At 40.2% G+C, this 26,007-nt stretch overlaps 1 protein-coding gene across 20 annotated transcripts in view; it reads left to right on the plus strand.

Moving 5' to 3' along the window:
* EPB41L2 (erythrocyte membrane protein band 4.1 like 2) overlaps positions 1-26,007 on the plus strand; it is a 99,621-nt gene that overhangs the window by 54,050 nt on the left and 19,564 nt on the right. For 10 of the 20 annotated variants that reach the window (XM_072141529.1, XM_072141538.1, XM_072141534.1 and 7 more), the window contains exons 6-15: positions 9,755-9,830; positions 10,516-10,734; positions 11,297-11,384; positions 12,772-12,924; positions 16,003-16,100; positions 16,567-16,739; positions 17,718-17,884; positions 20,249-20,884; positions 23,084-23,146; positions 24,201-24,347. In XM_072141529.1, coding sequence (XP_071997630.1) covers positions 9,755-9,830; positions 10,516-10,734; positions 11,297-11,384; positions 12,772-12,924; positions 16,003-16,100; positions 16,567-16,739; positions 17,718-17,884; positions 20,249-20,884; positions 23,084-23,146; positions 24,201-24,347 — 1,820 coding nt within the window. Of the gene's footprint in view, positions 1-9,754; positions 9,831-10,515; positions 10,735-11,296; positions 11,385-12,771; positions 12,925-16,002; positions 16,101-16,566; positions 16,740-17,717; positions 17,885-20,248; positions 20,885-22,712; positions 22,749-23,083; positions 23,147-24,200; positions 24,348-26,007 lie in introns of all 20 variants that reach the window. The other 10 variants (XM_072141548.1, XM_072141549.1, XM_072141550.1 and 7 more) reach the window with 7 other exon arrangements.

Here is a 26,007-nt window from a genome sequence, read left to right on the forward strand (position 1 = left end):
GAGCGTATCCTTTGAAGAACTAAGCCCCATGAAGTCATAGGGGACGGCTGATCCTATGCTATTGCGTGCATGCAAGATCAATTTAACCTGTTTGTGCTCCCTGCCGTAGTATTATTGCTTGGCGTCCTGATAGTAGTGCTCCACTCTGTAATAATGCATTGTGGAGCCAAAGCCGGTTCAACTCTGCTCTTTATTTATGATTTGATCTTGTCCCACATAAAATGCAATTAAAAAGTGATAAAAAAATATATATATATCAATACAGAAATGGTACTACTGTAAAGTACAACATGTCCTGCTAGTTAGCTCTCAATTAAGATGTATGCCACTTGGAAAATTGGAAATGCAAAAAAAAAAAAAAAAACACACACGGCATTGTTCTACATAATTTAGTGAAACATAAGCAAAAATATAGAAATTTGGTGTTGTTACAATTGTACTGAGCTGTAGAATAAACATTATGTGTTGCTTGTGTTACTTTTTGATGGTTTTTCTACAACCCATCCCCTTCTCCCCCTCCCCCAAAACAAAATTTTCACTGAAAAATTCATCTTATCCTGCAAAATATAAGCCTTCACGTGGCAATATTTAAACAAAACAAATGTTTTATTGCTGCATGCCCCCTTTTCCCTTCTGTGCTGTACAACAAGTGTGGTGTCTCCTTACTCAGGAGAAATTGCATAACAAATTTTAAGATGAATTTTCTCTTTTTATTGTACTTGAATGTGTAAATTTTAAGGCTGAATGAACGTGTTACTGATAAAATCTGACCTTTCTAGCTTCCTCATAGAGGGAAACGTAGCCACACCCCCACAGCAGGGAACAGGGAGCTGACTGCACGTGTCCAACTGGAGAGTAGAGAAAGCTTACAGTTCATTTCTGTAGAAACAAAGTGTAGCAGGAGCTGGAAGTGCACAGGAATGACTTTGATTTCATGGAAATGGGACAGAAGATTTAATTACTCTGAATTAGTGAAGTGAGAAGTGTGGGGAGATAATGTATAGTGAGGTCAATCTTTGTCACTAGAGAACAACTTTAAATATAAATAACAAAATAAAGCATTCTTTAATTCACTGTTACTAACGAAAATACAGCATTTCACGGATGTAATTCGAACCTGTCTCTATCCGTCCTGGTGTACACAATTTCAATTGTCCCAGGGTCCGACCGTTAAAGGGAACCTACCACCACAAATCTACCTATAGAGGTAGATGGGGTGGTAGAAAAGAGGCTACCGTGGCGTGGAGTAGCCGCCCCGTGTAACCTCAGATGCGGCTACTCCATGCCCAAGTAGCCGCATAAGAAAATTTGCATAAATGTCTAATAAAAGTTACCAAAAAAGTGCGGGGACGTGAGGGTTAGCCCTTAAAAGGGCTATCCTCACGTCCTATTGATCCACCTTCCACCCCATCTACCTTTAAAGGGAACCTACCACCATGAATCTACCTATAATCTTCTAGATAACCCTGTACCCTTATAATCTAACCACATTGTCAGCACACAGCATCTCACAGAGCACTAAAGGAATCATGAAGTGTTTGATTAGAGAATCCCTGCCCACAATATGGGATTTTGCACTGACCAGCCTAAGAAGTGATAGGAGCTTAAACAGCAATACATTTTGAGTAAAATTGTAAAGTAAGGGGTTGAAAATTATTGTGTAAACATCACTAGGGGATTGAAATTTGAGAATTTTCCTATCATGGGCAAACCTCTTTAAGCTTTAAACTGGCTGCGTCCTGAAGGGTTTAACTCTTCTCGGACCACCAGCTGACTTAAGACGTCAGCGGGCGCAGGTCCGGAGTTTGCAGAGACATCTTTAGATGTCAGAGGCACCTAGGGAGAAGGGAGATGCGGTTCATTACTGCTTCTCCCTTCCCCGCTCTTCACAGAATCACACTGATGGAGCGCGATGCAGAGAGGAGCAGAGCCGGCACTGCCGTCAGCTCTGTAGACTCGGCGGTCACTCCTCATAGCTGCGTGCCAAAGATTTCTGATTGGAGGATCAAAGAGGCTACTGGGGCGCGGACTAGCCACGCCATGTACCCTCAGCTCCGGCTACTCTACGCCTCTTTAGAAAATCTGAATATTAAGGAAATAAAAGTTTTAAAAAGATTGTGGGGACGTGAGGATTAGCCCTTAAAAGGGCTATCCTCACGTCCAATAGATGCGCCTACCACCCGATCTACCTTTATAGGTAGATCCGTGGTGGTAGCTTTCCTTTCATAAATATTCATAAAAATACATTGACCTTTTCCCATATAATAAAAATAAAATCCCCAGCTAGTCGTCCCATTTACCTGAGACTATACATAATATATATCAAAATGACACAAACAAACAAAATAGGGAATTCATTAATAATGTTTATTTTGAGTTAATTTAAAAAACTAAAATAAAAAAATTACTATAAATTGCAAATAAAATTACCCTAAATAAAAATGAATAAAAAAGTTTAAACTTCTATTAATTTTTTAACTAGCTCTGTGGCACGAAAAAAAACCCCAGAAAAAATTCTAATGTAGCACGCGAAAAAAAGTTATGGCCCTTAAAATTACTCTTGACCTTTTAAACCCTTATACTTCTTTGTAATTTTTCCCATTAAATTTTTTTTATAAGCTGCAAAATTGTATAAACAGTTAGCAAAATATGTTGGAAATAAAACAATGTCAAGCTATCATCATTTTCCAGATTCGGAGGCAGGCCGAGCGAGCCTGTACTGTCTTCTACAGGTCCTTAGGCTTTTTGTCTTCACCTGAAAGTTTGGAAGGGGACTCGCCTTAAGCAGTCATATCTCACCACAAAAAACTATTCTAATGACCTTTTAAAGAGGACAATTTCCCTTTTGTTATCTTATGAGAATTGTGTTTCTAGGTGACCCAGAACCATAGAAACACACTTAAATTTACAGTAAGAAATTGAGAACAGTACAGAAAAATTACATTTTTGCTGCAACTAGAACAGTAGCTTTTCCTGGTTCTGTGTCACCTGGAAACACAATATGGTAATAAGGGGGAATATTTCTGCCTCATTAGAACACCCACATTGTGTTGTTTTTCTAGGTGCCATGGTTCTGGAGTTATGACCATTTCAAGTGGGCCACCAACGCCTATAAACATGGGCATTACTGTGCTCCAAAAAGTGGCATACGTCATGTTAGACAGATTTATGACGGGGGTACACACAAAAAAAGAGTTAAGACTTGCTCGAAATGCAGTGCTGTGTTTGACATATCTATCAATAGGAAAATCAGAAATCTGTTGTATGAAAACTGGCGCCAATTAATAAGAAGTGCGGAGTATGACTACAGTCTTGCACTACTCCACATTTCTCATCCCGCATAAGACACTTTGATAAATTTGTTGTAGCAGGAGTCCCTTACAATGGTTTGGCAGAGATTTTCTTTTTTTTATGACCTGCAAGAGCTAGGCTGATGTGAAGCTTTTTTTTTTTTTTTTTGTGGGGGGGGGGGCTGCTCTACTTCTTTACAAGTGAGAACAAGGGAGGCTTCCATGTTCTGTGCCTCACAGATCTGGAACGGGTCCACGGTGAATACAAAAACCCTTGCAGATGCTGCTGACCTCCGCACATTCTTGGATTCTATCATCACGGGATGGTGGAAGAACAGAGTCTTATGTTGCAGTGTACAAAACAACCTCTTGGGATCATGTGGTTTACAAAGGGGATGAATCATTAAAAAGTGGCTTTACTGAGGATCTGGCTCACATGGCGCTTTTCTATTGGTTCATCACTGTACATAAAGCTTTGAAATGGAGGGTATAAAAAAAATAGAAAACTGCAGCAGCACGGCCCTCTATCCCCACCCAGTTTTTTAATTCATGACACATTGTTTGGCTGTTCTCTATCCTGTCTCTTCCATTCCCACCCCATGTGCACAACTCAGACATTGTGGTGGATCCTGGCCAGATTCTCATCTGGAAGAAATATTGGAGTAGACCTCCTATCTGTAACCCCACTGTACTCACACAAGAGTCCTGTGCTTAGAATGATTTACATTATATGGAATACTTTGTTGTCCTCTGGAATTTAGATACTATCTGATCGGGCAGCTACATAACTTAATTGGAAGTCTGTCACATGTCGCTAATGTATATTTCTCATGCGCTGCCCAAGTTACTGCAATCTCCTGTACAGAACTTTCCTCCACTCTGCAGAAAGACATGCACAGACTATGATGGCATCATTGGAGAATTTTGGCTTGGTTTTCTTACGTCCACATCCTATAGAATGTGATCATCTGTCATCTCCTAAGGAGCATGAATGATCATTAGCAGATTCTGCCGTATCAACCTCTGATGGCTACAACCAATTTTCTCATGTATCTTGTGGGTTTTATTTACAATGAAATGCACAGTAAGGCTTGTATGCAGAGATTGAACCCATTAAGGTTTTCTTGTTGACATACTGGAACATATTCATAATATGTGATGAGTCCCCCAGGCATTTCTTTTTCAAAACTGGATTATAGGTCAGCACTGTAAATATAGGAAGGTGGGATGTGGTAAGCGGCAAACACTGCATTGGGACCATGGAAGATTTGTTGGCATTAGGGTGGTCTAGATCGTATGAAGAAACTGGGTAAATTGGTGACAATTTTGAGAATATAACACCCTTTGAAATGACCAAATGCTGTCTGCATTATGTTGCATTTGCAAAAGTTAAAGAGAACCCGTCATGCAAAATAACCCCCCTAAACTAAATATATTTTCATAACCTGCCATTAGAGAGCATTGCCTCTATCCCTTTATTGTCCCTCTACATGCATGTAAACCTAAGCAATGAGGTCCTAAAGCTGTATGCAAATGACCTGTGAAATGTCCAATGAAGCATTAGCATATTCAAGCTGTCCACTCTATTCATGAGTGGGAGGTACAGCCACACCCCCAGTGCATGACTGACAGCCTGTATAATGATGTGCTTGCTGGTGGCCACGCCCCCTGCAGCCTGTGTGTGCATGTGTGTGTGTTTAGGAGAGATACAGCAGCTCCAGGCAGCCATGTTACAGCAGAACTTGTCAGGTACATGTGTAGCTGATGTCTGTGTCTCTCACCTGTATATTAGGAGGATGCAGCATGTCAGCAGATGCAGCACAGATACCAGCAATACTTTACTATACATTACACACAGACATGAGCAGGGGGAGGAGAGGGGAGGGGTAACAGGGGTGGCATCACTGCCTCTGACCATGTGACCAGCCTCATTTACATGATAAAGAAAAGATGATTTTACAATGATTAATGTATGAATTCACTAGATAAAGGCTGTGATGGGATCCTTGTGAGCTGCTCCAACAGGTAGAGGTGACAGGACTAGTGGCAGAGACCTGATGACAGGTGTCCTTTAATAGTAATGTTAATGCACTTTTAACACCTGTTAATGCTATGTTAATATTTGCTAACATTTAAACACTTTTAGGCACATCTTCCAGCTATTGTATTGCATTTCAAAACACAACTTAAATACCACCTGAACACAGCCTTAGGAATTCCAGCACATTACTTGTGCACCAGTTTTTGGTGAAGGTTATAGTAAATTTGGCTAGTTAGAGTGCCTTGTACCAATATTAGCCACTTTTTTATGCCTTGGCGCACAAGACATGATACATTTGGGGAGAAAATGTATATTAATAAATATAAACCCAGTGTTAATGTGGTGTTAGCGTGCATTTAAGACAATGCGTTAACTCCTCTCCTCGGCTGTTGTATTGTGTTTCAAATCCCAATGTAAATGCCACTTGTGAATTCAGCCCAACACACAAAATATTAATGTAAATGATGATACAATTGTGAAAGAACACTGGTCAAAATTGGAGAACATTTTCAGATACCTGCAAGTTCTTGTTGTTAATCTGGCACCTGGTGATAATTTCCTTCATTATCTGACAAACTTTATTTAATCGGCAGCCTAACTTTCCAGTTTGCTTAACTTTTCAAAAACTGAAACTTTACGTTAGCGGGTTGTCCATATAAAGGTCAAAGGGGCAACCCAGTTAGCCATAGCATGAGAAGTTGATTGTTCCAAGTCAGATTTCTAAAATATTGCAGCTTTACAACATCCCATTCATTTGAGAAGGCTGGTCACCCTCAAAAGACAAATACTACAGAGGACAGGATAATGTGGAGAATCTCCATGTGTAATTGTTTCAAAACTGCAGCTGGAATTGCTCGCTACATCAGCAATGAACAGGGTAAGATCTGTCTCCTCAGTGTCTCGATGTTTAAAAGCATTTGGACTGAAAGCCCACTCTGCAGTGACTAAGTTTACCTTTGCTGAGGAACATGTTGTGTGAACAGAGGAAAAGTGGTCCACAATTCATTTTGGTGACGAAAGAAAATTGTATTTACCGTATATACTCGAGTATAAGCCGACCCGAGTATAATCCGAGACCCCTAATTTTACCACAAAAAACTGGGAAAACCTATTGACTCGAGTATAAGCCGAGGGTGGGAAATGCATTGGTCACAGACCCCCCAGTATATAGCCAGCCAGCCCCCAGTAGTATACAGCCCAGCCAGCCCCCAGTAGTATACAGCCCAGCCTGCCCCCCAGTAGTATACAGCCCAGCCTGCCCCCCAGTAGTATACAGCCCAGCCTGCCCCCCAGTAGTATACAGCCCAGCCTGCCCCCCAGTAGTATACAGCCCAGCCTGCCCCCCAGTAGTATACAGCCGTGCCCCCAGCAGAATAAAAAAATAAAGTTATATACTCACCGTGCGTCCCGATGCGCAGCGCTGCTCCCCCGATGTCATCGCGGCTCCTATTCTTGCTTCAGCTTGCTGGGCGCCGTCTTGTTCTTCTCGCGGGCGGCCCCTAGTATGACGGGCCGCTGCTGACGTCATACTAGGCGCCGCCCGCGAGAAGAGCATGGCGGCGCCCAGCACGCTGAAGGAAGAACAGCCGGGAAGCCAGAAGAGGAGCCGCGATGACATCGGGGGAGCAGCGCTGCGCATCGGGGCCACCGGAGGGTGAGTATATAAGTTTATTATTTTTTTAGTAAATTTTACTCAGTATTGACTCGTGTATAAGCCGAGGGGACGTTTTTCAGCACATTTTTTGTGCTGAAAAACTCGGCTTATACACAAGTATATACAGTATTTGGATTTTATGGGAAACATTATGTTTGGCCTCAAACTGGGGAAAAGACTGAACTCAAAGTAATTGGTGAAAGCTGATGGAAGAAGTGTCATGTTTTCTGCAGAAGGACTTGGACCTCTTATACAGCTACATGGATACAGAACCTTCAACACCACAATCGGCCAACAATTTTGATGTATGACAATGCTCTCTGTCAAACAGCAAAAAGGGTGAAGTAGTTCTTTGAAACAGAATGAAAAGGCAAGCCCAGAGACCTGATCTAAGCACAGTAGAAAAGCTCTGGAAACTCTTGGTGACAAAGTTTTGGCCAAGAAACCCACAACAGTCGCAGAAGTGTGGACCAAAATCCCACCACAGCAGTGCAGAGCAGACTAGTGATGTCCTGTTTCTGCAGATGTGCTTTAAGTCATTCAGAGCCAAGACCTGTCCACTTTCTACTGATTGGTGTTTGGTGTTACCTTCAGAAAAGGTTTTATGTTTTATTTTTGTTGTTTTGTAAAACACTATTCTAATGGCTGTTGTACCCCTTGCAAAAAATGTTGTCTATAAGACACACTTTTTAGCAAGAGAGTCTTTCTCTAAAAAGTGCCAGCGTCTTCTGGTCCAAAGTCAGGAGGCTCCAGCACTGCCAGACCCTTCTATCTGCGAGATTGAGTGAAATGCTGATATAGCATATTAGCCGATTTCTCAGAGAGCAGAGCCTCTGCAAACCTGTGAAGTACCTTGAATAACGTTGTTGGGTCACGTGACCCAGAAGTAGTGTTGGCTCTGTGCTCTTCTGCTAAACTCAGAAGCTGTGGGGCTGAAGATAAGTTTGGCTGTAGTCGGTTGGTTGCAGTGCATCCAGTATGGCCGGTGTTTTGGTGATGACAGTTACACATCATTACTATGGTAACAGAGCAAAAAAACCTGTTATATCATCACTGGGAGCAGAGCATAAGAGGGAGGAGGAGTTACTGAGAACTAAAGGATCTTGGGACTTGTAGTTTCCAGTGGTGATAACTCCTCATACTTTAGAGAGGCCATAAAATTTTGTGAATCATAAAATCAAACTAATTAAGCTCCATTAAGTTTTGTTAAATTCATTTATTTATAGTATTTGGGGTTTTTGAATCAGACGTTCATATTCCCGGAATACCCCTTTTAATATTTATCAAATATATTTTTCCTGTGTAAATATGGGGTGCGTCTTCTAGTAAGGGGTGTCTGAAAAATATAGTACATTATATTTGAACAAAATAAAATGATCGGACATTGTTCTCTAATCTTGCTCTTCAGTGTACATTTGTTCACTTGAAAGCATAAACTGGTATCAAACCTCTACTATCATCTTTTTATGTGTCTGTATCACTACAATTCTCTACCTGGCCATAGCAAGGCATACTGAGCAAGAGGAGAGAAAGCCTTTCCTGCTCCTAGTGAATCATTATTTGTACTATTAACTCTTAACAATGATGACAATGATATGCTCTATATGGGAAAAATGCTTAAGATTTTAATCATTACGTAACTTACAATTTCTGAAGTGGCAGATGACCTTTGTATCTATAAATACTGCAAAATTGAATTCAATTCCTACCTCCATAATTGCATCACTTTTTCTTGATTTTTGAACAAAGAGAGTATTGAAAATGTACTCTACTTTCCTAGTACCGTAACTGATCTGTCAATCCTCTGTTCAAGCACAGATCAATAAACCACTGTACAATCTGCCTATGTTTCTGATTATTATTTATTTTCATTTTGTAACCTGTATTTTGTGACAGTTTTTACATAATTTATCTACAAATATTACTATTATTCAATTATTTTTTTGGGCACATAGTCCTTTTTCATTTCAAGAGTAAAATCAAAGCAGTAAAACCAATACAATAACAGACAGATGGCTGTGGGTGCAAAGATAGCTGTCGGCCCCTGTTAGGACCTGCAAACATGACTAAATAACTGGATACTATAGTACATGACTAGAACATGAAGAGCAAAGATTTAAAAAAGTTTTAACAAACCTTTTTAACCAAAAGATTGTCACGCAATCTGCTCAGTTCCTCCTGCTCTACAACATGCTTTCTGTACACAAGGCACTATGTACATTCTGCTCAGTTCCTCCTGCTCTACAACATGCTTTCTGTACACAAGGCACTATGTACATTCTGCTCAGTTCCTCCTGCTCTACAACATGCTTTCTGTACACAAGGCACTATGTACATTCTGCTCAGGTCCTCCTGCTCTATAACATACTACGTTCAGACTGTGCTGCATTTTCATGGCAACATGTTTTAAACTGTCAAATTGAAATGAAGATGTCTTTCACATTCGTACCATATAATAAGCCTTGTACCACATGATGTATGACTCTAAAGGGTTAATGTGGTTGGCAAATGAATAGATCCAATAGATGAAAGCAAAGGAATTTTCTCCTCATTTAGTTTGTGATGTAAAATAAAATCCTGCCATTTATTTATTTATTTTTTTTAATTTGCGGATCAAACATGCCAAGCTTGGAATTTTGTTTTTAGTGTCTATTCAGGTTCCTTCCATTACTTTGTGAGTGAAAATGAATGTGACCACTACATGTGTATTACAAGCAAGTATATTGTGTAATGTATTACAGTGCACTCATTGAACCTGCTTTCTTCCAGGTTCACCCTGGCAATTTGTATTTAACGTCAAGTTTTATCCGCCTGATCCTGCTCAGCTGACTGAAGACATAACAAGGTAACCATGGCCTTATAGTCCGCATTTACCTAGATTGTGTCTCATTTCCGAGATATGCACATTTATGACATTCATGTGTAGGAATATGGCTTCAGACTAGTCTTTCAAGTGAACAAGAGGAGTCTGCTTTGCCTAGAGAGCTGATGGCTCATGTAGCCCCGCCCCATTCTGTAACCACGCCCCTTTTAACCTAGCTGTTTGGGGTTAAAAGTGGAGTGGGGATGGGTAGCTGGCTGCCTGAAAACTATTCCCTATGTGATTCCCTACGTAATTACGTATGGAGCCATTCAGAAGCCAGAAGAGCCTAGTGATCCAGCTCACTATAGCGGCAAACTTCCATCACTACTTCATACATCACACCGGTTATCACAAGCAGATTTCTACTTCAATGGGTACACTTGTACAATATGTATTTTCTACATTTGGCTAGTTTATATAGCAACAGTTTTGCTGTCTGCTTTAGACATGTCATAGCTCCAATCTCTCTCAATCAATGCTGGATGAGGAGCATGATAGTGGAGCACCACAATAGTGATACCTCATGAACACATGAGGAGTCAAATGGTTCAGAAAATCATTGTACAAAAGAATTTGGCACCATAAAATGGTGTATAAAGCCTTCAAGCCTTTTATCTAGCTTGTGATGTGGGTGTTTTTACACTGCTTTAATTTTTACTTTCCACAGATACTACCTGTGCCTTCAGCTCCGCCAGGATATTGCGACTGGGCGTCTGCCATGTTCATTTGTCACGCATGCATTACTGGGCTCCCTCATGTTACAGGCTGAGGTTGGAGATTATGATGAAGATGAGCTCAGCGCTGACTACATCAGTGACTTTCAGTTTGCACCCAACCAAACAAAGGAACTAGAAGACAAGGTGGTGGAACTGCACAAAACACACAGGTCTGTAAAGGTTCAGTATTGGCGGAAAACTGAGGGCCACCCAGTGATCTCCATTTCTCTGCAACACACTACTTCAATGAGGAGGGTCTGGAACCCCTGCCCCACAATTCTGTGGAGGGACCGGGTCCTGAAATTCGCACATTTATTGCATGCACTGTGGAAAATCTGGTTCAAGCATGTTGGCTTTTTTTTTTTTTTTTTGAGCAGTCTTTTATTCACATTTCAAATTGCCACTTGATAGGTAAGCCTGCATTCACACTAATGTATGCCCGCACGTCTACGACCAGGCGGGGATACGTAGGCTTCGATGGAGAGGAGGAGGGGTGACCCCTCTCCATTGCAATGCGATATGTCCTATCTTTTCCCCGTGTACGGAGACCGCATCGTTCCGTGTTGCCATTGCCGGTCTATGGGGGACATATGTAAGGCTGCAAGATTGCAGCCATACATAACGTCCCCCTACGGTCGTGTGAATGCAGCCTTAATTTGTAATGTGTTATTTCACCTATTGGTGATTTTATAACATGTAGCTGCATTCTTAAATGTGCCTTTTCCCTTTTAGGGGTCTCACACCAGCTCAAGCAGACATTACATTCTTAGAGAACGCAAAGAAGTTATCCATGTACGGTGTGGATCTTCATCATGCTAAGGTACTCCTATATACGTTTTACTTTTTATAATACAAGCCTTGTAAGAGTCACATGGTGAGCATTCTCATTAATTTAACATGATTCTCCAGAAAGTTTGATGGACTTTACTCAGGTTAAGCACTAAATCTCTGGTCAACGAGAGACCAATACCGAGCCTCTATACAGATCTGGATCCGTCACATTTTCTCAGAAAGAAGTGATCTGAAGTGGTTGGCTCTATGCAGTGGCATGAAGTTGTAAATATAGGAATGGCTGCTATTATCTTCAACGGTAGCTGACTGCTTCCAACTCTGTGCTTTGTATTTTGCCTAAATAATCTGGACTGGTTTTATATGTGTGAAAAGTACATTATAATATATCTAAATATCTTACTATACAATGCAAAAGGAACATTTTATGAAACTGCAAAAATCCCATTAGATTTTTATTGCCAAATATAGTTTCTTTATCTGTGGCTCACATTTCTTTAACTCATAGAATCTGACTCGTACCAGACAAAATATGACTCTTCTCTGCTCATGTTCTCATAGTTTTTATGGTTTCTATCTATAAAAAAAAACCCTCCACAGTAACATAGTAAATGAGGCCAAATTGTAGAAGGGAAAGTTCTTACCCTACCTTAGGGGGCTAGTAGGTTTATGGGGTAAAATCTGGAGACAGGTTCCTCATGGGTAGGGCCTTCCTCCCACTTGTTTCGTGATCACTGTAGTTTTGTACTTGCATTTGTTCTGGTCTTAAAGGGAACCTGTCATTAAAGTGCCATTTTTATCAGGGGGACAGGTTGCTATAGACATGGCACTGTATATTCCAAATTTGTTTGTTTTTTTTTGTTTTTTTAAATACCTGTTATATAGTGTTTTAAATAAACTATGTGAAACTTTACCTGGCTCCCTGCCTTGTGCTTCAGCTGTGACATGGCGCAGAGGAGGAGATTGTCTGCTGCAGTGAGCTGGGCAGAGGAGGAGCAGGAGTGACGAGCAGTGAATATATTATAGAGCAGACGGAAGCTGTCATTTGAAATTTTCTTCTTGGACTTGGCTGCAGCATCTGGCAGGAAGCCATGTAAAATTTCACATACTTTATTTCAAATGCCGTATAACACAGATGTTTTTTTTAAAAACCTATTTGGAATATACAGTACTTTGTCTATAGCAGCAACCTGTACCCTTTAATGTAATGTATGTGAACCCCTTATTGATTGTAAAGCATCAAGGAATTAATGATGCTCTATAAGTAAATGAGAATAATTTTAACTTGTATTTTTTTCAGATTATATTTTCTATACAAGTCAGAGGCTTTAATGCCCCATTTGTTATTCTCTTGGTTGTATATCTGGTATTTAGTGCTACTGATTCTACAACCATTCACTTTTTCTTGTCTTCAATAGGATTCTGAAGCCGTGGATATAATGCTTGGTGTTTGCGCAAATGGACTACTCATATATAAAGACAGGCTTCGAATTAATCGCTTTGCGTGGCCCAAGATTCTGAAAATTTCTTACAAGCGCAGCAATTTTTTCATTAAAGTGAGACCTGGTGAAGTAAGTAAAGCTAGTTGTGCACTTTAGATAGCTTGTATATAGTAAAGGAACACTAGCAATAACATGTACTCGCTGATAAATCCCTTCCTGCTCTGATTCCTAATATTCTTCCTGCAATCAATTCACATACTGTACATCATTCACATGACTTCTGAGGTCCGTGAATGAGTTATGTTGCTCACTGCTTACGATTATGCAGTTTATCACTGGATAAGTGAGGGCAATGCTGGAACAGCTGGTAGCTGAGTTGCAGACGCCATTATGTATTGGTTGTGGAGATCTGTGTAATCATACTTTTAGTGTGTGATGTTGTTAGCAGCAGGACTGTGAAAAATGTAATGTAGGATGTAGTATTGAAAAATGTATTGTAGGATTGCAACTTGGCCAGATTAAAGGGTAACTGCACACATAATGTATTACATGTGGATTTCCATACGGCAAATCTGCAGCGTGATACCGAACTCTATAAGCGAGAAGTCACTAAATGCCGCGGATGTCTGTGTGAAAATCAAGCTTTACAATGGGTTACTGGTGGGGTAAATCCTGCAGACATTCTGCAACATGTGCACCCTCAGCCCCCTGCACAAGTATGCTAACATGTCTATGCTGCTGTTCAGCTGAGAGAGATGGAATCCCTGCATACTATATCACTATGATGCAAGGACTCCTGTCCACTGCAGATTGCCAATATGAAGATGTGGTGACAATGTCCATAAGATAGAAAGAGAACTCCTGTACATGGCCTCATACAGAAGGGCTGCATTTTATTTGTGACCATGTGGAAAATAATTTTACTCCAAAACAATCAAAAAGAGGCTTCCACCAACAAGATCTTATTTCAAATGCCAGCATTTCTTATAGTCCTAATCCATTTTCTCTCTGGGTGGAACACATTTACTTTGTTTAAAACATCACTTAAAGGGAACCTGTCACCAGGAGACCCATTTTTAGCACTCCCCCAGTCCCCACTGGTGTTTTTGTATAAAAAAATATAGGTTTTACAGAAAAAAGATATGTTATATTGTACCTTTCATTAGCATCTGCTGTGTGACTAGGCAGTTGCCTAATGGGAGGGTCTGGAAAGGAGCAGTTCCCCCTCCAACCTTAGGAAACATGTGACCTTTTCAAATATATGAATAACTCCCCTCACTCGGGATTGGCTGTAGAGGAGCAGGGGAGTTGCTAAGCCAAGTGATGGGTGTTTTCATATATTTGAAAAGGTCACATGGAGAAGCTGTTCCCCAAGGGTTGGGGGAACTGCTCCTTTCCAGTCCCTCCCATTTGGCAACTGCCTAGTCACACAGCAGATGCTAATGAAAGGTACAATATAACGTATCTTTTTTTTTTCTGTAAAACCTATTTTTAATACAAAAACACTTTGGCAGGGTATGTACTATGCTCTGTGGGGACTGGGGGAGTGCTAAAATTGGGTCTCCTGGGGACAGGTTCCCTTAAAGTTTGAGCAGTCTATGAAGTCTGGAGAAATATTTATGGTGTTACGCATGTCAGATTCACCCCGCATTGTTTTCAAAAAGAATCCTCCTTTTCTGTTTTCCATAATGTATTTCTTTGATGGTTGTGTCCTATAGTAGTCAAAATATCTGTGTGGATTTTTCTTTAAAAATCCAGATCATGCATTTAACCCTACAGTGTTCATTTACAGTGCTGAAAGGCTGCAAACAATGGCACCTGACCTGTAGCTCACATTCATAAACGGTTGTGGAATAAATACATACATTTCAAATATAGAAATATTGAAGTGGATTAACCTTAGAGTGAATTAACTTTTTCCATAAAAATGATGCCAATACTTTTTCTAGAGGGCACATATTCAGGGATTTTGTAGGGTTATAGTCAGGTGGACAAGTAGCCATTGATACCAAGCAGATAATGGTTTTGATTTCATGTAAGCCAAACTCTACAAATGTTAAGTGGCAGAAGACTTCTCGGTCCAAGGTAAGACTGAGCACAGCAACAATGTGTGCTTTTCATTTGAAGAAGCATCAAAAAATGTACAACATTAATGACTGCCTAGAAAACGTGCTTTGCCACACTAATACATTTCATGCTCACTTACCTTTGAAAGTAAGTTCCATGAGAAACTAGTGGGAACTAGTGGCAGAAACTAGTGGGATCCAAGTAACCCATCTACTGTGTGTAGACGTCTAGCCCAAATTAGATTGAAGTCAAAAGGTCTAACATGAAAAATCAGGCAAGGGACTACCGTATATAGAATAACTTGGCTACTAGGATGAAGAATGGGTAGCTGAAGACACTCTAGATGGAAGAATCAACATTTGGCTGTAATAATAATAATAATTCTTATATAGCGCACACAGATTACGCAGTGCTGCACAAGCATGTCAAATTGGTCCCTGTCCCCATGGGGCTCACAATCTAAACAACTTAACAGTATATTTTTGGAGTGTGGGAGGAAACCGGAGTACCCGGAGGAAACCCACGCAAACACGGAGAGAACATACAAACTCTTTGCAGATGTTGACCTGAGTGGGATTCGAACCCAGGACCCCAGTGCTGCAAGGCAGAAGTGCTACCCACTCAGCCACCATGCTGTGCCAGCGGTTTGTTTGCAGAAGAGCTGGGGGGAGCAGTACAATCACTGCAGGTAACAGGGATGCATGGTTCAGGTTCCTTGAAAGTTTGGGATTTCATTTCAGCAAATGGTGTACAGGGTATGGTCCACATAAATAGTGTCTTGTGTGCTGAGAAAAAACGGTTCATAGGACAACCTCCTCAAACATACAGCCAAGGACTAGGAGTACTCAAAGTTCTGATAGGACGTCACATAGTCTGGGAGTACTGGAAGAAACCGCTGAATGTAAGCAAGCCTACATCCAAAGAAGATCTGTGGTTAGGAACAACTACACTGTTGAGTTCTTTAAAATACTGTGTGCACGTGTTCCTAGAAGCCAAAGTGTGATCAAAGCGAATATTGATTTCATTAAGTTTTTATTTTGTTCATTCGCTTCTTACTATGCAGCTTTTTCACAGTTGTCTAAAACTTTAGTAAAGCGCGGTAAATATTTATTTTAAAGTTATGTTGACTTTGTCTTCCAGCTGGAACAGTTTGAGAGCACCATTGGGTTCAAGCTGCCCAACCATCGTGCTGCCAAGAGATTGTGGAAAGTTTGTGTGGAACATCATACATTCTACAGGTATTGTTACATACACGACCTTACAGCTGAGCAATGGCATTCATTCTCTAAAATGGTTTTGTACAACTTTCTAATTTCCAATTTGTTACCGCTTAGGATTATATTATTTTTGACAAGGATTAAAAATAGTTTTTCAAACCCATTTCCAGTTTCTTCTACAGCTACCTAGTCTAGGTATAGGAATTGAAACTTTTTATTTTAAGTTTAAAAAAGCTCATGTAGGTAGGAGGGACTGTTATCAACATACTTGTAGCCGTATAGTATATTACATACTATGTCAAGCCTCTCTATGTTCCTCTCTAGTTTACAGTGTAACCTATACAAAGGATTTAGATTACCTGTGCATTGGAGAATAAAGTTGTGTTATGCCCAGAATGTTGACCACTCTGATGTTTCCTTCAGTTTTAAGTTGAAATGATATATTGCTTCAGAGTTTTGATGATTTTTATGTTGAATTGTCTTCCAGGCTCTCGTCTCCTGAACAGCCCCCAAAAGCCAGGTTCCTGACCCTGGGATCCAAATTTCGGTACAGTGGTCGCACACAATCTCAGACTCGGGAAGCCAGCACAAGGATTGACAGACCAGCCCCATATTTTGAACGCACATCTAGCAAACGTGTATCCAGAAGTCTTGATGGAGGTAACACTTAAGCAGATCCATTTTGGGATACACAGGGGTTTATTTCTTTAAAAGTTTTTGAGGAGATAAATTATTTTTGTATTATAGGGAGCAATGATTTATATAAAATATATATATTTTTTAAAGCTTTTAAGGCAATTGGATTTAATAAAGGATACCTATGTCATACATGGATGTACTGTCATCTTAATCACCATAGGAAAAATGTTGAAAGCAGTGAAGACACTGACAGTGATGCGTCCCTGCGTCCTCATGTGAACCCTTCCTCGTCTGAGATTCTAGGGCAGCTGGGTTTTATCATAGGTATACTGAGCCTCGTAGCATCTAGTCAGATAGGTAACTGGAGGTCTATCATACATTTATCTCCAGTACTATGCGAGATGTTATTTGGGTAATTACCCTTTTAGAAATGGTAGTCCTGTGCATTTATCATATTGATCTTGTGCCTGTCTCAACTATATGCACTGCTTTATAGGATTCAGCAAAGCTGCAGTATTTCAATAACCTCTCCTATTAAACAAGTCTAATATTTCATGGCAGATTCTGCACATGTAATATTTAAATATTTATTATGACAGGGAGGTTCACGGCGCAGTGTTATATAATCATCTGGTGGAAGCCTTTTATACTTTGCTGCCATCTGCTGACTATTACCTGCTATGGAAAGTTTTATAAAATGTTTTACAATGTTGAGTGCTGTCCATTAAAGACAGCTTTCCCTGTGTGTGAACACATTTAAGGCTGTCAATAAGCGCTACTTGCTGTGGGCATTTATCATGTGCCAGAGCTTGATGTTCCCCGGCCCCATAGGTTGTATCAGAAATACAAAGAGGCTCCAACCTCTTTGCAAATCGAGCAGGAACTCCCATTCCCTGCCTTCTGACCACATAAAGCACCTGACAGATTTTGCTTTAAATTGAACTGCAGAACCCCTTATTATACAATGTATTTATTACATAAATTCTTTTTTTCTCAAAGCTCCACTTGGAGGTATCACAGATCAGAGCCTCCTAAAAGACATCCATGTTCCTGGTGGAGGCAGTGCTGTTGATGGTGTAGTGCCTGGATCAGAGGCTGCAACACAAGAAGCCCATGATCATGTCTCAACACCCAGTACTCCTTCAGTGTTCCCCAATGATACAAAGGTAAGGGTACTAGCAACTAGCATAATAACAGAAGCATTTCTATTTACTACCACTTTATGGCATACTGTAGTTTTTTTCCTTGCGATTATGGATGGTTTATTTGCCTGCTGCAACTGCATTTATTTTAAATGTTCATCAAATAATATCAAACTCTTGGAAGTGCTTCCTTGTATACCACTTTTGGAAATGAAGATTCATTTTAAGATCTGATACAGGTGTCACTTCACACTACATTTTTATATATTTCTGACACATCTACATTAAAGGAAACCTACCACTTCTGATGGTAGGTAGGAGATGTAAACACCGGGCACCAGCTCAGGGTGAGCTGGTGTCGGAGCTTACCTTAGCGAGTGTTTTAAACCGCTATATCGCGGTTTAAACACATTTTGATTTACCTCTCCGAGGTAGCTTCGGCGCTGCGCGCGGCCGTGCGCGCGCGCGGCTGAGCTGGTGCCCGGTGTTTACATCTCCTACCTACCATCAGAAGTGGTAGGTTTCCTTTAAAGGACATCTACCACCAGGATGAAGGATTGTTACCCAAGCACACTGACATACTGGTGTGTGTGCCCCTCTGGCAGGATCTGCTCTTTACCTTAATCTTCCTATGCCCTTGTTTTTAAATATTATGCAATTTACCCTGAGAGGCTCCAGGCTCCATTAACATCTATAGAGCCTGGAGCCCCTCAGGCTCATTGCATAACTCTTAAAGCCTTTTGTTGTAAAAACCAGGGCATCAGAAGCTAAAAGAAGAGCAGATCCTGCCAGAGGTGGTACACACCAGTATGTCAGTGTGTTTGGGTTACAATCCTTGATCTTGGTGGTAGATGTCCTTTTATATAGCACTGTATTGTCTGGTTTCAGGCAGCTTATTCTATCATTCTCTTATGCAGCAGAACAACGAGAAAATAACTATAGAGATCTCACACATATACACACATTTTCAGTTCAATATTGTGCTGAATATTCAGGGTGCAACAGGATGGCCTGCCAGACTGGAGGGAAATCATATGCAAGTTGAAACTCGGCACCATAAAAAAAATCAAAATGTTTTTATGTAGTCGTGCTCCTGAGCATGTAGTTCTCCTCTTCCCCTTCTTGCAGATCAGGAGGTCACTTGTTACATTTGTCCCACCCACCATTTCCTGGCTCTGCTCTCCTCAAAACTCTGGCTGGTGCCACACATAGCGCTTTGTCTGCATTTGAAAACGCTGGGCCGGGCCTTGGCCCGATCGCATCAGCATTTCTATGGAAAGTCCTGCGATCGGGAACGAGCTGCCTGTGTTTTGTGTTAAATAAGCGCAAAACACCGGCGGCTCGTTCCCGATCGCAGGCGTTTCCATAGAAATGCTGATGCGATCGGGCCGAGGCCCGGCCTGGTGGGTGCTGCTTTGTTTGCGTTTTCAAACGCAGACAAAGCGTTGCGTGTGGCACCAGCCTCTGGGCAGCAGAGACAACGCTGTACACTGAGTAGAAGCCCTCAGTGCACAGGACCGTATGGGCTGCAAATAGGGGAAAGTGATCCTGTTGTGACCAATGGGAGAATGCGGGGGTGAGCCCAGCTCACCTTACCCACGTAGATGGGAAATGAGCGTCTATGCTGCAAATTGGGGAAGGAATGGGACCTGCACTATAATTAGTGTGCATACAGCCTTACATCTTACATCTTGTTCTAGGGAGGAATGAAACAACCGTCAGTAGAGACGGCGTGAATGAGAAGGAGATTCAGGGGTTCTTTGGGCTTTCCACCAGGTGAAGGGTGAAGAGTTAGGCTAGATATCATCTGGTTAGCCTTTAGAAAGATTAAAATTTTCAGCTTGGATTATTAACAAGTAACTTTTTCTGCTACAATGCATTTACAATACTGTTTCCAAAAAGATTCTGTAAAATTCTTTTAAATAAAATATAAATTGATATCGATTTTCATCTGAATTAGATCCCGTCCCCTGACCTGCCTGCATCACTGTGTTGTAATCCTGAATTTACTGCTTCTCTTGTCTTTTGCATGCTGGGTTTCAGATAATAGAGAGAACTGTTATCGGGTGAAAAATGTAAGGTGCTATATAGTTTGTGATGGGGTGCTGGTGTGAGTATTTGGGTGGACCTCATGGGCTCTATATGATCATGGATTGCGGCATGTATAAATGCATATTTCCCTTTTCACTAAATTAATATAATTGTTTTCTTATTGCACAGTTCTGTATGGACTTGTACTTATTTGTTACTAACATTATTTCTATCTTTTTTTTTTTCTTTCTCTGTTCCTATTGCGTACACATTTTTTCACTCTTTATTTTTTACAATACTGCATTTTTATACACACCCATATCCACCACCTGCTTGCTGCTGGTGTTGTTGAAATAGCTCAGTCACCCATCATCACAGTCACCCATTCACTGCAGTCATACCATTTCAGCAAACCTGCCATCCATCCCTGAGATGGACTTAGCTTCTGACATTTCAGATGATGAGGCAGTGGAGGAACAACATGAAATATCCTCTAGTGATGAAGGCATATATAATAAAGATTGTACTGCCAAGGAAATGACACCTATCCACAGTGATTTGATAGCGAAAATCCTGGAATCCACCACTGATGCAGGCAGCCATTTTTCTCCTGTAGCAGTTTACAATAGCCATCTGTCCTTAAAGTGCAAGGCAGGGGAATGTGGCTTCTTCTCATTCAGTTTATGCAAAATTTTCCCTTTAAAGTTCCCTTCCTTGCTTGATGAGGATGGATACATTAGTTTCCCCAGTCTGCCAGAAGTTTGTGTCTCTTTCCTGCCATCAAGTCTGCAGCGCTATGTTCCACTTACTTCTCCTTCCTTCATACCATCTCTTGTCCTCATCTTTGTGCTGCTCCTTTCAGCCTCTCAGTCTGTCCCATTTTCATTGATCCTTTCCCTCCCTTTGGCCCTGTCTCTTTGCTACCTGGAGCCTAAGCCGAATCCATTGGGCTCCTTTTATGACTCTGACCTGAATGAGAAAGCAGGGGAAGAGGTGTGTAACAATATTATAGCTGCCACTTGCACTTGGTTTTCACGTCTATATGTTATTTCTCATAAAAGGCTGTTCAAGCCATGCAATGGAAGTCCACTTTGTATATTTTCTGCCACACTGGAAAAAGTGTGGTTTTATTGTTTTACCTGTTCCAACAAATTCAATAGTAAAGTTGTTTGAATATCGGCACACACCAAACACACATGTATGTGTATGTACATTTTATAATTTTTATTGTGGCACATATTGAAAAGATCCCTAAAGTTTAGTATATCTAGGCACAATTCTCTTTACACACATCCTAATAATTTTGTGCAAACATATTGGGAAACTTTTTGTGTTTTTAAAATTGAATAGTTTTTCCAGTGTATAATTTACTTTTTATGGATTAATGGACATAATCATATCCTAAGATCAATTAAATAATGACTTCAATTTATAATATTTTAATTATTTTCCACTTTATAACATATAAACTTCTCTATTAATATTTTAAAGAGTAAAGGAAAAAATAAAGTACTTTCTTAGTATTTTACTATGAAATATATTTTATTAGAAATATTCTGCCCTTTCTTCTGGTCTTTATGCCAAAAGTGGAGTAAGTGTTGGAAAACCACAGAAAGGTGGACAGAAAACAGGCTTGCAGGTTGTGCTGTATTCTTACAAGTATAATATGACATATGTAACTACATTTAATGGTATATATAGAAGAGTGAGGAGTCAGCTCACCTGAAGGCATAGCAGCATATGACCGGGAGTCCAAGCACGGATTCTCTTTGTTCCAAACCCAAGAAATACATAAGGTGCAAATAATCCAGCTCCACGGACACTCCGGTTGTAGGTAAAAACGTGATATTTTCTTTATTGAAATATAAAAAGAGAAACGCAGCCAAAAAGGGGGAAACGCACACAGAACCACGGCTTATGGTCTACACGTTTTCCGAAAACTCATTAATCATGACCTAGGTTATGATTAAGGAGTTTTCCGAAACGCGTAGACCATAAGCCGTTCTGTGTGTGTGTTCCCCCTTGGATTATTTGCACCTTTATGTACATTTAATGGTGGTATGAGGAAAACTTTGGCTCAGTGCTACCTAAAATGGCAGCTTCCAATACATTAAACATGATGTACACAGAAGGCTATTAACATGATATGGGATAAAAGCCAAACCAATATGTATTTTCTTAAAGAAACATACTCCCAGCTGTAGACAATGCTGTTTCAATGGGGGTTTTTTTTGCCTCTCATCAGCACAGTGTAGGATACTGGTTTGGCTAGATGAGTTCCCTAAACTGTGCTGGTGAGAAGTCTCTGTCAGGGGAGTAGTTTGTTCCCTGACCGTTGTCAGTTTATTTGTTCATTTTCTGGAGGAATAACTACACTATACAGAGTTCCAAGTAAAGCGATGAATTACTAAGACTGACATGTCTGTCTTTTTAATCTGTGCTTCACTGCCAGCACCTTTGAAACTGTTATGGGACTGGAGTCCGGCTGGCACAGACTGGGAAACCCTTGCATCATATTTTGGTATAATGCAAGGATTCCCTTTCTGTACAAGGTGCGCTGTCCATGGGAATTGGGATGACATATTGTGCAAGAGGCCTGACACAGAGTATTGAAAAAAGGCACAGAGAAGCTGCTTTACCTAATGAAGTGTATTACAAAGTTCACTTTTATCACCTGCTATATTCATTTGCCATATAAAACGAAAAAAAAAAATTGTAACATTAACTTGTGATAAAAATATTGTAAACCAGGTTGGCAAAAAATGGCCAGTTAGAGCCTTTTTCTCTTTTACCTCCAAATCTGTTTCATGCTTTGCTTCAGCTGGATAAAGAAGAGGATGAGACTCCCAAACAGCAGGTGTTGAATGTTGCCCTTGAAATTTTTGCCTGCACGCCTTGCTGTCAGATCTATATGTGCTTGAATGTGTAGTGTGTTCAAACCCCACCACCACCTTTTTGTTAGTACTTTTTTGGTATTCTACTTGGATTGATAACATTTTCTAGACCCTTTCCTACAGAATATTAAGTTGATCTCTCTAAAACTACCAAGCTTTTTACATAATATGAGCAGCAGAAAAGGGCAGCTGCAGCCTTATTTTGTGTGCAGCTTAAGTTGTCAGTCCAACCATTTATACCAAATTGTGCTTGTTGGTTCTGCTTCATATTTTTTCGTTTTTAACTTTAATTTCACAGAGCAAGTCTTTGAGAGTACATGGAGAAAATATTTATGTGAGGCATAGCAATTTAATGTTGGAGGTTTGTATAAAGGCAACCTTTCCATGGGCTGCAAGGGTGGGGCTGTCACATGCAGGGCGCTGCTCAAGGCACAGTGCATGAATTGCATGACTGCTGGGGTGGGAGAAGAGCATGCTGTGACTTCAGGTGTAGACTTCTCCCAGAGATGGCCTGTAGGTCTTTGTGATGTTATACATGCCAATATCCTTTACTATATAAAGGCAAAAAGATCTTCTTTACTATGCTATTTATATGCTATCACATTACTTGTTAATTTGTTTAATGACCACATTAACAGCCAGTATGGAACATTGGGGGGCTCCACTGTGGAGCCAACCTGGATGTCATCATTCCCATGCATTTTCTGTTTTATTTCTTCATCCATTGTTTTAATGTGGTTATGTCACTTTTTGCACTGTGACATTTCTTTACATTCTAACCAAACTAACATGATGTTGCTTGTTGCAGCTTTTCTAATAAGCTGTTTGTTAAAGACCATTTTAATCATCAAAGATTTGCTCTGACTTTTCGTACTGATGAATTATGCATTTCATTATCCCAGTTATTAATTAGAAGCTTATTTATGCATAATGAGAGCGTTTATCAGACGGTGGTAGTCAGAGTTTTACTTTGATAATGGTTTAACAACTTTTGTAAAGCAAAATGAATGACCTGGTATGTCCACTTCATTATAAGACCTGTTTGATCTCAACCTAGTCATCCGCTTTTTGTCTTGAAGCCATAACAGAATCTATGACCTTTTAATTCGAGAGAATGTCTTATAGAAAAACTTAATAAAACTTTGTATTCCCATTTGGACAAACGTAAAGTTGTTCTAAATCTGAATTTACCTAATCTCATGTGACTCTCTCTCACATGTTTAGCAACATCTTATGGATTTCATCCCAGTCTTATTTAGCCTATTTATAGTTACAACAGGTCAAACATTTTGTCTTTTAACACCTTTCAATGTTAGAAGTGGCTAATTTGTCTTGACATTTAAGTTCTTTTATGTCTTGTTCTGTTTATTTTATTTTTGTTTATCTTTTTACATTTTTACATAACCCATTAATAGGATCTGGATAAATCACAAGATGAGATTTTGAAACATCAGGCTAGCATTAGTGAGCTCAAGCGCACTTTCATGGAGTCTACACCTGAGCCACGTCCCAACGAATGGGAAAAGCGCTGTATCACTCCGTTACCTCTCCAGACACACGGGGTATGTCACAGATTTACTTTGTGCATGCATCGTGATGCTTAGTGGTTTTAAGGTACATTCATGCTGCTGATATTTCCTTTATTGATTTTTTTAAAAACAGAGGCATGTTATCTAGTCAGGAGATAAATGTATTATCTAGATCAGCTACACACGTTACAAAAAAGATATCATTTATCTCAACAGATGCAGCAGTTTAGGATGTGAAATAAAAAAAAAACAGCTTTAACCCAAACATCATTTTAACACTACTTACTCTCTTATTATTACTTAATTATAACATTAATCTTCTGGAAAAAACTACTAGATATCTCCTCACATTATTATACTGCACCACATATGTACACACATTGGACAGATATCTCATCACATAATTCCACTGCACCACAATTGTGTACACACCTGTGATAGATATCTCCCCACACGTGCACACACAGGATGGATATCTCCTTGTAGGCATACTGCACTACACATGTACATGTATAGGATAAATGTCATTTGGACATACTGCACCATATGTGCACATATAGGATAGATTTCACATAATTATGCTACACAAAATATTTCAGCACGTTAAGCCAAGAGAAAAGTTTAGGAAGGACAAATATATATTAGTTGCTTAATAATAAAAGGTAAGAATTCCTTGTTGTTGCTCTTTCTGTGCAGAAAATGGCTGGCATGATTATGATCCTCACAAACGAGGTTAAACAAGTAACCTAAAAAAATTTAAATCTGCCAAAATCACTATGTAGTCAAATGTGTATTTTGAACAATGTTTCAATGTTGATTTTTTTGCACACCACAGACTGTATTAAAAGGTCTTCAGCCTGGGGCTTCTTGCATCATCTGCGCTGCTGTTCACTTGAATGGCGAAATATTTCACTATGATGCAAGGATTCCCTGCCACATTTGTGTGCTGTGGCCTCATTTTTTCTTTTTTGTAGTTGGTACAATATCTACTCCTGTGGTAAATAATTTCTTTTCCAGGAGTTCTCCAAGGCTAAACTACCAATGCCGAAAGAAAACCTGACACCAGGAATTACATTTTTGGCAGTTTTTTTTTTTTTTTTTTACATTTTGACCCCTACCAGTAATCGGTGATGAACATTTTAGGGTCTCAATATCACAATGCGTTTCAGGGTCACAAAAGGCCCCTTTCGTAACTGTAAGAGACTGAGGATAAAATAAATATAAGATTTAGGTACAATTGATATATACTCACCGGCCACTTTATTAGGTACACCTGTCCAACGGCTCGTTAACGCTTAATTTCTAATCAGCCAATCACATGGCGGCAACTCGGTGCATTTGGGCATGTAGACATGGTCAAGACAATCTCCTGCAGTTCAAAACGAGCATCAGTATGGGGAAGAAAGGTGATTTTAGTGCCTTTGAACGTGGCATGGTTATTGGTGCCAGTAGGGCTAGTCTGAGTATTTCAGAAACTGCTGATCTACTGGGATTTTCACGCACAACCATCTCTAGGGTTTACAGAGAATGGTCCGAAAAAGAAAAAACATCCAGTGAGCAGCAGTTCTGTGGGCGGAAATGCCTTGTTGATGCCAGAGGTCAGAGGAGAATGGGCAAACTGGTTCGAGCTGATAGAAAAGCAACAGTGACTCAAATCGCCACCCGTTACAACCAAGGAAGAGCATCTCTGAAC

The sequence above is a fragment of the Engystomops pustulosus genome, chromosome 3 (genome assembly GCF_040894005.1).
Source record: "Engystomops pustulosus chromosome 3, aEngPut4.maternal, whole genome shotgun sequence".
Taxonomy (NCBI): domain Eukaryota; kingdom Metazoa; phylum Chordata; class Amphibia; order Anura; family Leptodactylidae; genus Engystomops; species Engystomops pustulosus.